Source organism: Chrysochloris asiatica, unplaced genomic scaffold (assembly GCF_000296735.1).
Source record: "Chrysochloris asiatica unplaced genomic scaffold, ChrAsi1.0 scaffold00142, whole genome shotgun sequence".
NCBI classification, from domain to species: domain Eukaryota; kingdom Metazoa; phylum Chordata; class Mammalia; order Afrosoricida; family Chrysochloridae; genus Chrysochloris; species Chrysochloris asiatica.
This window is the reverse complement of record NW_006408660.1, coordinates 4,282,196-4,298,366: the sequence shown is the minus strand read 5'-3', so window position 1 is coordinate 4,298,366 and position 16,171 is coordinate 4,282,196. Positions and strand designations below refer to the sequence as shown.

The window sequence follows — 16,171 nt, the reverse complement described above, 5'->3', positions numbered from 1 at the left end:
GCAATATAGCCTAACTGAGCAGTTGTTAAATGAACATACTCCACGTGGAGGTCTCCCATCCTCACTGCGCCATCCTACAAGAATGAGGGACATCACAGAGCCTGCATTTCAGATCAGGGCAAGGAGATGGTCTTTGGCAGAAGTGCCAAGGGGAGACCTCCAATGCAGGCTCCAGGAGGGTGGAGGAGGCATGGGGGAGGCTGGCACTGGGATGAGAGACCAGTGCACAGTAGGAAGCTGGGGCAGGCTGAAGGGGGGGTCCCCAGCACCACCTTAATCGCTCGACACGTGGTTCTCATTCTGCAGTTGATGCCACCGCTCGATTTTCTTGTCCTTGTTTTTCAGACACTCGTACCAGTGTTTCAAGCGTTCCCCTTTGGCCGAGATCCCCAGCTGGCAGCCTCCTGAAGAAAACAGAAAGAGAGAGGCATGGTTACAGTTGTGGGATGCGTGGACTCGCATCCTGGACCCAAGTATCTTCCTGGGGAAACTGCCACCAAACAGTGACCTGCTCAGTGACTTGGGCAGCAGGCATACAGATAGTATAGAAAAGATGTAGAAATGACTCCCAAGAGAGGGTCATAATGATTATGATTATTACTGTTGACCTTCTCTGGCTGGAGGTCATCTATTCAAGAACATGTGATGTTTACTGCTATAGTATCAATTCACAGCGCCACTGCCTGTTTGTAAAAGGCCTCTACCAATCAAGCCAGGCCACCTAATAACAACAGCCAATTGAAAAGCATTGCTGCTGTACCAGTTAGGCGCTCAACTGCTAACGGAAAGGCTGGAGGTTTGAGCCCATCCAGTGGCTCCATGGGAGAAAGACCTGGTGATCTGCTTCTGTAAGATTGCAACCTAGGAAACCCACTGGGGGCAACTCTACTCTGATACATGGGCTGCTATGAGCCAAAATTGACCTGATGGCATGCACACAACCAAACAAAACTCTCAATGCAATGGGTTGATCCAATAGCTACAACACTGGACTTTAAATAGACCAATGATCATGAAGATGACCAAGGACCAGCTGATGTGCTATTTGGTTACATGTGGAGTTGTTATAAGTTGGTGTCAACTTGACAAGCACAAACACTACCACCACCGGTCACTACCCCACTCACTGAAATGAACTCTCACATCTCTGCATTCTCGTCAGCTGTTTGCAGAGTCAGCGTCATTGTCTAGCTCAATCCTGTGGCTGGGTACCCCGCCTGGAACTCCCACTCTGCTCCTTTTCCTCTTGTTTTCTTCCTCATGGTTTGGAGGAGTGAGGAAATGAAAACTTCCACCCTGGACTTGCCAATTGTTTAAGGACATTTCCCATCACCCTTCTTCTTACTGGTCTGGGATTTCATTACAGGCAGACCTGGGAGACCTTGCAGATTCAGTTCCCAATAAGGTGAGTATCGCAAGTCACATGATTTTGTTGGTTTCCCCGAGTATGTAAACATTATGTTTACACTAGCATGATGAAAACTGCTATTTAGACAATGTCCAAAATAGGACAGAGAGACACGAAGTGAGCACGTGCTGTTGGGGAAATGGTACCCAGGGACATGCTTGTCACAGGGTTGCCTTAGACGTCCATTGATACAAAACGCAGTCATAGTAAAGTGAAGCACAATAAAGCCAGGTATGCCTGCATTGCACTGGATGTGATTTGTTTAGTAGGCAGCACCATGACTAGCTCGGTAAGCCCTTTCCTAGGAAGGCATTCCCAATGGGACCAAACACTTGATCCTGGGTCTCACTTGGCATGTGGATGATATGGTTACTGACAGGGAAGAAGGGTGGCTGGAGCTCTGGTCAGCACTGGTCAGGTTCTCCATGTCTCCTGGGGAGCTCACAGAGTGCTGGAGTTGGGGGCACTCACCAATGTAATCGTTGGACTTGCCGATATCATAGTCCCAGACCGAGATGTCCAGTGACTTCTTGGCCAGATCACTATGTTTGATGTCATAGAAAAACTCCTGTAAGCCACAAAGGGAGACACACAAGTGAGAGAAGCCCTGAGCTAAGAGAACGAGTCCCAGGAGGTCAGAGGAGCCCCTTGAGCTGGATAGTGCGGGCACAAGTTGGCTTTCCACTCTGATGAGAGTCTCTACTCCAGGCTTGGCAATTCCCTTTCAACAAGCACTCTGTAAAACAAAGTCTCTCAAACCGGCGAATTCTCTTTTCAATGGACTCTCTGTATGGAGCTGAGCACAGCAGGAAGACGTTTGTGTAATCGAGCTGGTTCTAATCATGTCCCTTGAAGGCAGATGACCAGGAACTCAGTCCTTCTCTCCTGGAAGCTTCTGAGTGGGTTCCCCCCTCTCTCCATGGATCAGAAGAGAAGAGAGGCCTGGTCTGAGACTGCTACCAGGATCAGCACTTATGTGCCCAGACAATCTGATTTATCAGAGAATAGTATTTCTTCTTAATGACATGCTTACTGTGAAGACACACGAGGACCTTTGTAACTCAACATGCCATGTGTGTGCATATGTTGTTGTGTTGTCATTGTGACTTACAGTCGACTTGACTCTAGCTTATGGCAGCCCCCAAAGTGCAGAACAGAACAGCATTCCATGAGGTGTTCAAAGCTGCACCCTTTCAGAACCATGACCTTTCAAGACCTGTAGAGATGTATGTTTTTTCATACGAAATAACACTCAGCATACAGTGAGTGCTGTAGCTTCCTTCTTCCACTTTATAACAGATGCTAAAAACCAACTTGTTATGTAAGAAATATTTTTCTGCATTGTAGTATTGTTAAGTGCTGTTGAGTTGGTTTCAGTGCTTGACTCATAGCACTCCTGTGTAGGGTTTCTGAGGCTGTATCTTTATGGGAGCAGAAAGTCTTTCTCCCTCGGAGCAACTGGTGGGCTCAACCTGCTGACCTTGTGGTTTGAAGTCCTGAGGCTGTCTTACAGAGCCACCATGCTCGCTACATTGTAGTGGTCAGATTTAATGGTGGTGTCACTGTAGTCCCTGACTACTTAGCCCCTGACTACTGGATCTATAGGTTGTCTCCAATTTTCCACTATGGTAATGGTACTGCTAAAGGCATCCTTAAGGTGAAGTCATTGTGCACATCTGTGATGATTGATTTATATAAACACAAGAAGTGAATTACTGAGTTGGTAAAATGTTAAGATGGAGAACAGTGGGTTTATTGTACAAAAACAAAAACAAACTCATTGTACATATTTTTCTTCAATCAGTTGCTTTATGGCATTGATGCTAACACAGAGCGATCCTGTGTGTGTCAGAGTAAGACTGTGCTTCATAGCTGTGCTTCATAGTTTCCAATGGCTGATTTTTGGGGAAATAGATTGCCAGGCCTTTCTTCTGAGGTGCTTCTGGGTGGACTAGAACTTCCAACCTTGTGTTGAGCAGCTGAGTGCACTAACTAGTTGCACCACATTGTTGTTGTTATGTGCCATCGAGTTGGAACAGACTCATAGTGATCCTATGCACAACAGAATGAAACACTGCCCGATCCTGGGCCAATCTTACAATTGTTGCCACACTTGAGTCCATTAATGCTGCCACTTGGCCAATCTATCTTGTTGGGGGTCTTCCTCTTTTTCTCTGACCCTCCACCTTACCAAACATGATATCCTTCTCTAGCGACTGGTCCCTCCTGACAATATGTCCGAAGTATGAGAGACGAAGTTTGGCCATCTTGGCCTCTAAGGAGCACTCTGGGTGCACTTCTTTCAACACAGATCTGTGTGTTCTTTTGGCAGCCCATGGCACTTTCAATGTTCTCCTCCAACACCATAACTCAAAAGCATCAATTCTTGTACGGTCTTCCTTATTCACTGTCCAGCTTTCACATGCATATCAGGTTATTGAAAATACCATGGCTTGGGTCAGGTGCACCTTAGTCCTCAAGCTGACATCTTTGCTCTTCAACACTTTAAAAAGGTCTTGTGCAACAGATTTGACTAATGAATTACATCGTTTGATTTCTTGACTGCTGCTTCCTTGAGTGTTGATAGTTGATCCAAGAAGAATGAAGTCCTTGACGACTTCAATCTTTTCTCTGTTGATAAGAATGCTGTTTATTGTACCACCTAGGGACTCCATATTTGCTTAATGTATGGGAGAATATAGGTGAGTGGCAACTCAAGTGGCAAGACAGGGATTCTTTCCTGGCTTCTTGTATTTAGGTGCCATCAAGTTGGTACCGACTCAGAGTGACCCTATCCTACCTGCTAGTATTTTTGAATTTTGAAAATATGTGACTGCCTCTTCCAAAAATAAATAAAACTGCAATGAAAAGACAATAAGGTTTTTCGAGCGTTTTGACGAGCGTTCTGTCACTGCACTTTGCTTTATCATCAGTGCATGCATGCCCCCATATGCTTATCTGCACTGGGGACCAATGTTTACAAATACTTTTGTGGCAGTTTGTGATGCAACATGGGGTCTGGTCTGGATTTTCTCTGTTTCTGATGAGTTACCACTGTGGTATGTATAGGCCATTTAGCTTTCTTTTATTTTGTGACTTGTTTAAACTCCAGGAGAAGGCAGGGCAGGGCAGCAGGAATTGGGTCTTTACTTAAAATTCATGGGCAGAGAGAGGCCAGGGGACCAGGCCAAAGAGACTTTGGGAGCCACAAGGGCCCAATGAACTGGTGGAATGATTTTCTCTGGGTTCTGCCTATGTGTGTGAATTCTAGTATTGTTGTGAATTGCTGTCAAATCAGCCCCAGTGGAATGAAATGCTGCTTCAATTTTTTGTTTTGTGTCATCTTCAACATTGTATCAGTGCATCTGACAGTGTTTTGTTGTAATCCATAAGGTTTTCATCCATAAGGTTTCCCTTGGCTGATTTTAAGAAGTACACTGGATTGCCAGACTTTTCTTCCTAGTCTGTCTTAGTCTGGAAGCTCTGCTGAAACCTATCTACCATGGGTGACCCTATTGGGACTTGAGATGCTGATAGCATTGCTTCCAGCATCACAGCAACATGCAAGCCACCATAGTATGGAAAACTGACAGATGAGTGGTGGTGGTTTTGATTGGAACCCGTGTATTTTCTACTCTTTCCCCTTTTATTCCACAGATATTTAAGGGTCCTCATTCTCTGACAGGCTTACCAACAGGTGATTGAAGCTCAGAGGGACAGCACAAGATGAAGAGAAGCACAAAGAATACATGAGGGATATATGTAGGAGGTGACACTTTAGTTCAGGCCTGAGAGATGACTAGGAGTTTGTCAGAGAGAAGGAGGGAAGTTCAGGATAAGAAACCAGCAAAAGCTGAGAAGAGAATGGTCTGAGACTAGGGAGGTAGGGGAGGGCTCAGATGTCAGGTTATGGAGTTAGGGAGCCATTGTTGGTTTATTTAGCAAAAGGGTGACAAATTCAGATTTATATTTTAGAAAACTCACAAATTACATGGAGGATGACAAAACAGCGAAGCAAATCAGGTGTCTATGGCAATGGTCCAAGCATAAACTGTTAGGGGCTGAATCAGGACAGTGATCGTGAGAACACAGAGCAAGGAGTGTACGCAGCAGGACTTGAGGCGCTAGGTGGACGTGGGGCATGAAGGAGAGGGCGAGGGCAGCACCAGCTGGATGGACAGTTCAGGCCAATGCTGCCCCTATTTCTTGGAATCAGTAAAGACCAAAGTAGATTAATAAAGACCTTGAAGATGGTTAAATTAAATTTCTCTCCAAAGCCCAAGTTGACTTGACAAAGACCTTTCAGATGATTAAATTCAATCTTTCTCCAAACTCAGCTTTCTCCCTATGGCATCCCTAACCTGTGGATTAGTTTAGGCTTGACTGCCTTCAATGAGAAGAAACTTATCACTTCTGTAGATAAACCAGACTGATCTATGAGTGAAGTTTTTCTTCCCCTAACATAGGGGAGCTCTGGTAGTGTAGTGGTTATGAGTCAGGATGTTAATCTCAAGGTCAGTAGTTCAAAACTGCCAGCCATCTCACAGAAGAATGATGAGGCTTTCTGCTCCCATAAAGATTTGCGGTCTTGGAAACCCTATACAGGGTTGCTATGCATCAGAACTGACTCCATGGCACATAACCACCACCACCACCAATAGAGGAGTCCTGATGTGGCACTGTAGGATGAAGCACTAGACGACCGGGTCTGTTTGAACCACAAGGTCAGCAGTTCAAACTCACCAGTTGCTCTTTGGGAACCCTATGTAGGGTTGCTATGAGTTGGAACAGAACCCTAGGTAGGGTTGCTATGTAGGGTTGACGGCACTTAACAACAACAAAAACAACAATGTAGGATCAGCACTGAAATGCTAACCATAAGTTTGGTGGTTCAAACCCACCAGTTGCTCCTTGGAAACCCTACATAGGGTTGCTATGAGTTAGAACCAAGTTGATGGCACTGAACAACAACAATGTGATTAAAAAGGAGGCCTGGTGGTGGTAGAGTGGGTTATGTGTTGGGCTGCTAACCACAGGGTGAGAATTTTTAATTCACCAGCAGGTCTTAAAGAAAAAGAGGAGGCTTTCTGCTTCCGTAAAGATTTATAGCATCAGAAACCCTATACAGGGTCACTATGAGTTGGAACTGACTCTGTGGCACACAACAGTGTGATAAAGAACATTCTAGCAGGGAGCTTCTGTCTTCCTGACATGTGGGCACTATCCCAGGACCAAAACAGAGAATGGGGCAGCCTTACCTCATTAAATTCAGGGTTCAAGGTTTTCTTCTTAATTTGAGTCTTGTGTTTAGCCTTCTTTCCCATGTCTGGTTTCAGCCAGCTAAGAGGAGACAAAAGACACTGTTTGGATGAAATTTAATGAATCAAAAAAGCCTTTTGAAGACCCTAAAGCCTCCTCCCAGTGTTCTGATGAACAAGCCATAAAGCGAGTCAACATTGAGAACTGTCCAATATTTACTGTGGGTGTATGTAACCCTCACATAAAGGTGCTTGAACTAGGGTCACCCCATTTTACATATAAGGAAACTGAGGGTCCAGAGAGGTTGAGACATGTGCTTCAGGTCACACAGCTGGAAACTGGTGGCTCTGGAATCTGAACCCAGTTCAGCCACCACTTCCTCCCACTGGAAGCATCTGGAGACTCACTTCACAGATTGATTTACCCCACAGCGAGTCCTGGGAAGATGCTGGATGAGAGAGGGATGATGGGAAAAGCTACTTAAGCAACCTGATATGCACAGAGCTGGGATTTAATGGCATGCAAGATGGCATCCCATGAGCAAATTTTCTTGGGCCCCATGAGAAACCCAAATGGCTCTTGGGAATCAAATTCCCCCATGACTCCTGTGTCTTTTGTTAACTAAATCACCTTCTGGGAAAGTTGGTTTTTCAGCCAAGGGCTTGGGGGAAGTATTGTTTTCTGTTACTAGAGGCTGTGTTGAGAGTGGGGTGTCTCCCAGATTGGAGGGAACACTAAAAAGTGTGCTTTGTCATGACTGAGATAATGCACTGGACCGCAAAGTTGGCGGTTCAAATTCACTAGCCACTCTTCAGAAATTCAGGGTCACTATGAGTTGGAACCAACTCAACGGCATTTAACAACAACAACAAAATTATTGGTAAGCACAATGGCAAGCATTTATTGGGTACTTGCTATGTACCCAACACTATGAAAATGCCCCTGTCAGGTGTCAAGGGGCAGGAAGTGAAATTGACTGAGCTGGTGGGCTCTGAACTCACCCTCAAGCCAGGGTCATGTTTCCCATGGGCATTGAATAAGACGGCAGGGATACTGAAGCAGGCCCATGCCTGGGACATGGATGACTTTAGTGGATGACTTTGTACTCCAGGATTCCATGTTGCCCTAGATGAAACTTCCTTAGGACTGCAGCACCATCTAAGATTCTTCCTCTCAGACCTTCCCTTTTCTATATCACTTCATGGGGGTCAGACCTGTATCAGTCTGTGGGCTTCACCAGCCTTCTCTGGCTGTCTCAGAGCTTCCCTCACGGATGTTTCCCTCAAGAAAACTCTTGTACACCTCATCCTGTTTTGTCATCTGCTTTTTAGAGGACTCAAACTAATGCCCAATTTTATTCTCTCCATTTTACTCTGAAACTTGCTCTCCAGTATAGAGATGCTAAAGCGAATGGAAAAAATGAGGAAGTCAAACTGCTGGACAGACAATTTCAAAGGGCAGCTCAAAAAGACAAGGTCAAGTATTATAATGAAATTATAGCAAAGACCTGGAGCTAGAAAACCAAAAGGGAAGAACATACTCAGCATTTCTCAAGCTGACAGAACTGAAGAAAAATTCAAGCCTCAATTTGAAATACTGAAAGATTCTATGGGCAAAATATTGAATAATGCTGTTTTGCACCCAAAGAAGATGGAACGAACACACAGTCACTGTACCAAAAAGAAATGGTAGCTATTCAACCCTTTCAAAGGTAGCATAGGATCATGGTACTGATGGAAGGAGGCCAAGCTGCACTGAAGGCATTAGTGAAAAACAAGACTTCAAGAAATGATGGAATGCAAATTGAAATCTTTTAATAAACTGATGAGGCACTGAAGGTGTTCACTCATCTATGCCAAGAAATTTGGAAGAGAGCTCCCTGGCCAACTGATTGGAAGAGATCCACATTTGTGCTCATTCCAAAGAGAGGTGACCCCATTGAATGTAGAAGCAATTGAACAATATTAGTATCACATGCAAGTAAAATTTTGTTGATGATAATTTTTAAATGGCTGCAGCAGACATTGACAGGGAGCTGCCAGAAATTCAAGTGGGATTCAGAAGAGGATGTGGAATGTTAGATGGGTCTTGCTGAAAACAGGATACCAGAAAGATGCTTACTTGTGCTTTATTGACTATGCAAAGGCTTTTGACTGTGTGGATCATGACAAGCTGTTAACAGCACAGGAAAGAATGGGTATTCCAGAACATTTAATTGTGCTCATGAGAAACCTATACATTGCCCAAGAAGCAGTTGTTTGAACAGAACAAGGGTATGCTGGATTGCATAAAATCAATAAAGTGTGTGTTGGTGTATTCTTTTACTATATTTATTCAATCTGCATGCTGAGCAAATAATTTGAAAATCTGGATTATCTGAAGAAGAACATTGCATCAGGATTGGAGGAAGACTGACAAATAACTTGTCGTATGTTTGCCAGAAGTGTCGAGGACTTAAAATACTTACTGATGAAGATCAAAGACTGCAATATTGATTGCACCTCAAAGTAAAGAAAACAAAATCCTCACCATTGACCCAATCAATGACATCATGATAAATGGAGAAAAGATTGAAGTTTTCAAAGACTTCATTTTGCTTGGATCCACAATCAACCCTCATGGAAGCAGCAGTCAAGAAATCAAATGATGTATTGCATTAGGGAAATCTGCTTCACAAGACCTCTTTAAAGTATTCAAGAGCAAAGACGTCAGTTTGAGGTCTAAGGTGTGCCTGACTCAAGTCATCGTATTTTCAATAGCCTCATATTCATGCGAAAGTTGGGCAATGAATAAAGACCATAGAAGTATCAATGCATTTGAATTGTGAAGTAGGAGAAGAAATTTAAATGTGTACCATGGACTTCCAGAAGAACAAACAAATCTGTGTTGCAACAAATATCATTAGAGTGCTCCTTACAAGTCAGTATGTAAAGATTTCATGTCTCATACTTCAGGCATGTTATCAGGAGGGACCAGTCCCTGGAGAAAGACATCATGCTTGGTAAAGTGGAGGGTCAGCAAAAAAGAGAAAGATCCCCAAGGAGATGGACTGGAAAAGTGGCAGAAGCTATGGGACCAAGCATACCAATAATTGTGAGGATGGCAGGGGACCGAGCAGTGTTTCATTCTTCTGTGCATAGGGTCACTATGAGTCGAAACCAACTTGATGGCACCTAACAGCAGCAACAACATTTTATAGATGAGGATATTGAGACCCAGAGAAGTCAATCTGAGAGCTCAAGGTAGCACAGCTAGAAAATATTAAGAGACCATCCCTAGGTTGTGCTAAGTAAAAGGTTGGGAATTTTAGTCCACCCAGAGATACCCAAGAAGAAAAGCTTGGTGATCTACTTCAAAACAACAACAACAATAAAAACAGTCATTGAGAACCCTGTGGAGCACAGCTGTAATATGACACATGGTGAGACATTTGCTATCCAAAGGAAAGTAAGAATTTTATGGAGAGTAGATCAAGTTCTATCCTAGGCACCACTGCAATTGTTCCACATGTGATATATCATCTGAACTTTACACTTACTCTCAGAGATAAGTTAAACTACCTGTATTGTTTCTCTTTTTACAATGAAGAAACTGAGGTTCAGAAAGGCTAAGTAACTTGCTGTGTTCACACAGCTAGCAGAGATGAGAGCTGAATCCTGGGTTGATACAATGGTGACCATGAGAGAGTGGACCTCAAGACTTCCAAGTCCAGTGTTCTAGGGACTACGTTTTGACATACATGCAGTATTTCATGTTCCTGGTAAATGGCTGAGCATGGCAGAGATGCCAAAAGAGGCCTTTTAGAGATACAGGGCTTTTTTTGATGACCAATTTTGTGTTGAGTATTTCCTGCTTATACCTAAGATGCTTCCATCCAGCTTCCCTTCTCTTGGGTCATATGCATAATGCGAAGACTCAACAGCTCTCCCAGTCTCCCTTGACCTGCTCCCTATTGTCCCTGGCAAAGGCATCTCCCCCAATAAAATCCTTGGATATTTTGTCCTCAGATGATACAGGCTAAGACAAAGAACCAAGTCGATTTTATTCCCCATGATGAGATGAATGGAATTACCCCACAATCTAAGGGTTTTTCTTATTGAACATTTCCAGACTGAATCTGGGAAAAGCCAGATTGCTTTTCTGGTGGTAGGGTTCCAAGTTGATGGAGGGATGAGCAGATGACTCCTGGGAACATAACTGGGGCATCACAACCCTGCTGACCACCCTCCACCACTGGAGCGGACAGAGCCACAAAGCTTCTCATATGGGCCAGTAACATACACCAATCTGATTGCCTGAGACTCTAGCCAGTTCTGGATCTCTCTCCCTGTGTGACACTGGGCACATTCCTTCCCCTCTCTGGGCCTAAGTGGACAGTGATCTTGGGGAAGCTCTCTGGTTCTCCCTTTCCAAGGATCTGAGACCCCCACTAGGGACCACTCATGGCCCCAAGACACTGACTCACAGTTTGACGAATGGGTCTGAGTAGCCATTGGCATCCATGGCGGCTAGGTGGACGCAGCGTATGATGCCCACAATGAGGCCTCCCTGCTGGGTGCTGTACATGAGGGACACCAGGATCTTGCCACGTTCCTCTATATCACCAATACGTTCCACCTGCTATGAGAGGAAGACGGTGTGTTGGCTTAGGAAGGGAGGGGAAGGGACTGTGGATCATGGATGGCAAGCATTGGGAAGAGGTTGGCTAGGGTGGTAGATGCCAGCCTATTAAAGTGGGTCAGCAACATGGACAGCAGCAGTGACCCCCTTCTTCAGGGAGGACCAAATGGAGGTTAGGACACTGGACAATGTGCGGCATGCAGGACATCACTTGAGTCCTATCTACTTGGACACAATTGAGCCTGAGGCTGGTCACTGACTGACCCTCACTGATAAACCTTGACCCTAGTCCAAGACAAAGTGTCAACCAGTTTCCTCCTGAGCACAGTGCCTTGGGTTCCAAGAGGGGCCTGGGCAGAGGGTTCTGATGTTTGCTTTAAGCACACACCCGGCCAGACACAGCTGTGAGAGCCTACCCGTCCCCTTGGGGTTGGGGACACCACCACTCCAGTCATGTGGCATAGTCTGTGGAGGGTTTGCCAACAGGATCAAGGAACACGGGGTGTCTCAGGAGTGAGAGCAGGGGACTCCCCCACTTAAGAGGCTTCATTCAGGGTATAGTTCACACTGGTCTTGGGTTCCAGAGCCTGGAGGCCAAGGGCAGGTGGCTGTGGGAGAAAGTGGAGGGAGAGCCAGGGAGGGAGAGGAGGGAACTACCATACCAGGTACAACTCCACCTGTAGCCTTCAACACCCTCAGGGCTCACCTCCTCCTCATACAGGGCCATGCCTCGGGCTGACCCGGTGGTCCCAGCACGCTTCATCTTCCAAGGAAACAAAAGAAAATAACATTGTCTATGGCTCACTTCTGAAAACAAGGAGTAGAAGCCCCTCACTCCTCTCCATTAGCATCCAGCATCCTGATGATGGGGTTTCCAAGCTCCTGAGACCATCTTTCTTCCCCTGTTGGCTAAAATGTATATAATACAAGCCACAGGATTGGTGCTGGTGTGCAGAGGAGTCTGTTCTGACTCATAGTGACCCTGTATAGGGTTTCTGAGGCTGTAAATCTTTATGGGCGCAGAAAGCTTCATCTTTCTCTGGTGGAACAGCTGGAACAAGGTCAAACTGCTGACCTTGAGGTTCACAGCCCAATTTCATAACCGTTACGCTACCAGAGTTCCTTTAAGCCACATGACAGACTATGTTAATGCACAGCCATCTATGATATAAATTCTATTACTTTTACTGATAAGGACATTGAGGGTCAGAGTCAGAGTAGTGAAGTTACTTGCTCAAGGTTGCCCAGTCAGTAAGTGACAGAACCTTCTTACCCTAAACTCATTAAGTCTTCTTTTTGGAGTCTCAAGATCTGGAGAACACAGTTTGAAAACTGCTGGCTAGATTCAACCTGCCCACTTTACAGAAGAGGAAAACTGAGGTCCAGAGACTAGGGGACAGCACTTCTATGTCCCAGTCCTCAGTGAGCATAGTGGGAGAAGCTGGCAATGGAAGGGCGGAGGGAAAGAGCGGCAGAAAAAGATCAAGTCCATGGTGGCTTGGATACTGCCAGTGTCCACTGCACCAAAGTGGGCAGACCTAGGACCTGGGCAGGGTCTCTGTTGAGCAAGTTGGCTCACTGAATGTGGAAAGGAACAGTAGCTTGGAAAGTCAGCCAAGCCCCACAGGAAGCTCTTCACACCAGGATTTTTATTAATGATCTGTTTGGAGCCTGATGTTTGGTATAAATGTTTTCTTGCAGTTTTCCATATTGTATCTTGTTTCCACGCTTACGCTATGTAAACAATGTTATTCTATCCTGGAGGCAGACATCTGGTGGGAGGATGTGGTGGGATTCTCCCTGTTGGCCCCAAGGCTTCCCTTGGGGAGCTGACCCTCACTCAGCCCAGAGGATCAAGGACATGGCAGGGGTGAGGACTGTAAAAGGACTGGGTTCTACCACAGTCATTGCCTTCCATTCAGAGATGAATTTGTCCCATTTTTCAATCAAGCACAGGGTGGCTCATCTCCAAAATACCTCCTATGGGGCCTCACATGATGACTCCATTAAGTCAGAATCTCCAAGAGAGAGCCCCACAAGTCTTAATTTGCAAAGCTCTGGTCTTAGCATCCATGGGTGATTCTGAACCCCGATCTAGTCCTTGCTTTTCTTTCTCAAAGGGCAAGGACCACCTCTAGCAATGATGACAACATAACAAACATTCTAATGCTTTACATGTATAGTAATACTTCGTCCTTATGAGCCCCTTTGCCATTGTTGTTGTTAAGTGCCATTGAGTTGGTTCCGACTCATAGCAACCCTATATAGGCTTTGCATCTTCATGGGAACTAGTGGGCTCAAACCACAGACCTTGTGGTTGACAATCCAGTGTCTATCGTATGGACCCACCACACCTTCCTCTGTAGAGATGGTACTTTGTTATCTCTCCATTTATAGATGTGACCCAGAGACGTTAGTTATTTGCCTCAGTGGCAGAGTTAGGATTCAAACCCAGATGGTCTGGCTCCATAGCTCATGCTATACACCTACTCCACACTCATTGACTATCTCATTCTCTGAGGTTTCTTATTTATGACAGTAGGAAGAAAAACTATCCAACTCGTTTGTGCATTAATGGCATACCTCTGGCAGTAATGAACAAGGCGAATGAATGTAAAGTTGGATGTGATGGTTAAGCTTATGTGCCAATTTGGCTGGGCCCCGATTCTCGGTGTCATTTGGCAGCTACATAATAATGTAATCTGGCTGTTATATAATGATGTAATTTGGCAGTTCTATAAATCGTAAGCTGGCAGTTATGTAATGAGAGAATTTGGAAGTTACGTAATGCTGTAACTTGGCAGTTAGGTAAGGATGTTGTCATCTTGCATTTGGTGATCTGATGTGGTCCTCCTCCAGTTTTGGAGAATGCCAATTTTCCCATCATGACCTGGTCTTTGGAACCAAGCTGTGTTGATTAGTGAGGGGAGAAGTATCTGCTTTATTTATATGGTGCTTCTGGACTTGACATCAGGTAGGCAAGGCAGGGCTATTTCTATGGTAACAACACACAGCAATTCGTGAATTCTTATTACCCTCTAGGTTCAGATCTTTACGTATTTATTTTCACACAAACCTCTGCTGAGGTAGGTACTGCAATGATGTCATTTACGGACAAGAACACTGAGACCCAGAGTTATTCATTCCCTTGGCCAAGGCCATGCGCTAGATTCTAAACCCAGGTCAGCCACACTGCCCTTCCCAGTCTCACTGACATTTGGAAAGATGATGTTAGTACAGACTGGCAAATGACAGAGCCAGGAGGCAACCTTGGATGTTCTGACCTGAAATCTTTACCCTGGGATGTCTGGCCCCTGAATATGAAGGGGAAGGCAGTATCTCCAACTCTCCTCCCCACCCGAGTCCTGGGACAAAGGCACTCACTGGGATGACCCGCTCCAGACAGATATTGAAATTCTTCCTCTGATTGGGCTTCAGTTTCTTGAGTGAGAATCTGGTCTCACCGATAAACTCGTTATGGCCAAATTTGTCCTCATCGCAGACAGAGATCCTGTGGTGGACAGAAAGGGAAGGGAATGAGGAGCCCACACTGAGCTCTCATTCATGCTGAGGACTGTGGGTGATGTGGTAAGGAATGTGCAATGTGTATAGGAATACTAGGATTTCTTGTCTACTGATTGTTAGGGTCAGGCTCAGCAAGGATTGCTGGTGGCACAGTGGTTAAGCGCTCAGCTATTCACTGAAAGGTCAGTGGTTCCAAGCCCAACAGTCACTCCACAGTAGAACAACGCAACAATTAGCTTCCATAAAGATGACCCCAAACCAGACCAACATGTACAGTTATGATCTATGCATGTTTCCAAATAGATGTTAACACTAAGACAAAACATTTTACTTAAAGCAATATTGTAATGAGTAGGAATGATGTGCTTGGAATAGTGGATTTGAAAAGTAGTTTCTTTGTAGAAACTAAAAACAAAACTAAATGCCCACATATCCTATGATCTAGAATGATTTATTCTTGATTTCTATTCTAAGGACACATTCCTAGACTGTGTCTATGAAAGGAAGCAAGGTCATTTTCTGTTACCTTTACGTTGCTAATGAAAACCTGGTGGTTCAAAGCCATCAACTGTTTCTTGGGAGAAAGATGAAATTTTCTGTTCCCGTAAAAATTTAGTCTTGGAAACACTGTTTGCCATGGGGTTGTGATGAGTCGAAATTGATTTGAGGACAGTGAATTTGAGTTTAGCCAGTAATAGAAAACATCTGAGATGTAGATCTTTTAAGGAAAACTGATACAAAACTTGAAAACATGTAAAACAATATCACCTATATTTTTATAGATACATAATTATGTTGTTGTTAAGTGTTGTTAAGTGGAGTCAATTCCAACTCATTGTGGCCCTTATAGGGTTCCCAAGGCTTTAAAAATCTTTGTGGGAGGAGAAAGCCTCATCTTTCTCTCATGTTGTTGTTGTTAAGTGCCGTCGAGTCAGTTCTGACCCATAGCGACCCTGTACAGGGTTTCCAAGGGTGTCAATCTTTACGGGAATAGAAAGCCTCATCTTTCTCCCATGATGGCTGGTAGTTTCGAACCACTGACCTTAAGGTTCGCAGCCTGATTAGTAACCGCTACACTACCAGAGCTCTCATGTAGTTGAAGGTAAAACATGTTTAGGAATGAGTAACCATAGAATCCAGGGCAGCATTTAGCCTTGATGATAAAGGGAGAAGAGGGAATGAGGGAGCTGTAACTTGCATCTGTAAGGTTTGACATCTTTTTAAAAGAGAGCTGGAAAATTTTTGACCATATTTTAAGACTGACTAAGAAGCTCTGGTAGCGTAGTGGTTACGAATTGGGCTGGTAACCTCAAGGTCAGCAGTTCGAAACTACCAGTGGTTCCGTGGGAGAAAGATGAG

The 16,171-nt window shown here is 44.7% G+C and overlaps 1 protein-coding gene across 1 annotated transcript in view; it reads right to left on the bottom strand.

The window, feature by feature from the left end:
• Window positions 1-273: 273 nt before the first annotated feature.
• RPH3A (rabphilin 3A homolog (mouse)) overlaps window positions 274-16,171 on the bottom strand; it is an 83,764-nt gene continuing 67,866 nt past the window's right edge. Inside the window, exons 14-19 of the mRNA XM_006870508.1 lie at window positions 14,672-14,798; window positions 11,994-12,050; window positions 11,133-11,287; window positions 6,667-6,748; window positions 1,880-1,976; window positions 274-404 (exon numbers count right to left, since the gene is read on the bottom strand). Coding sequence (XP_006870570.1) covers window positions 274-404; window positions 1,880-1,976; window positions 6,667-6,748; window positions 11,133-11,287; window positions 11,994-12,050; window positions 14,672-14,798 — 649 coding nt within the window. The remainder of the gene's footprint in view (window positions 405-1,879; window positions 1,977-6,666; window positions 6,749-11,132; window positions 11,288-11,993; window positions 12,051-14,671; window positions 14,799-16,171) is intronic.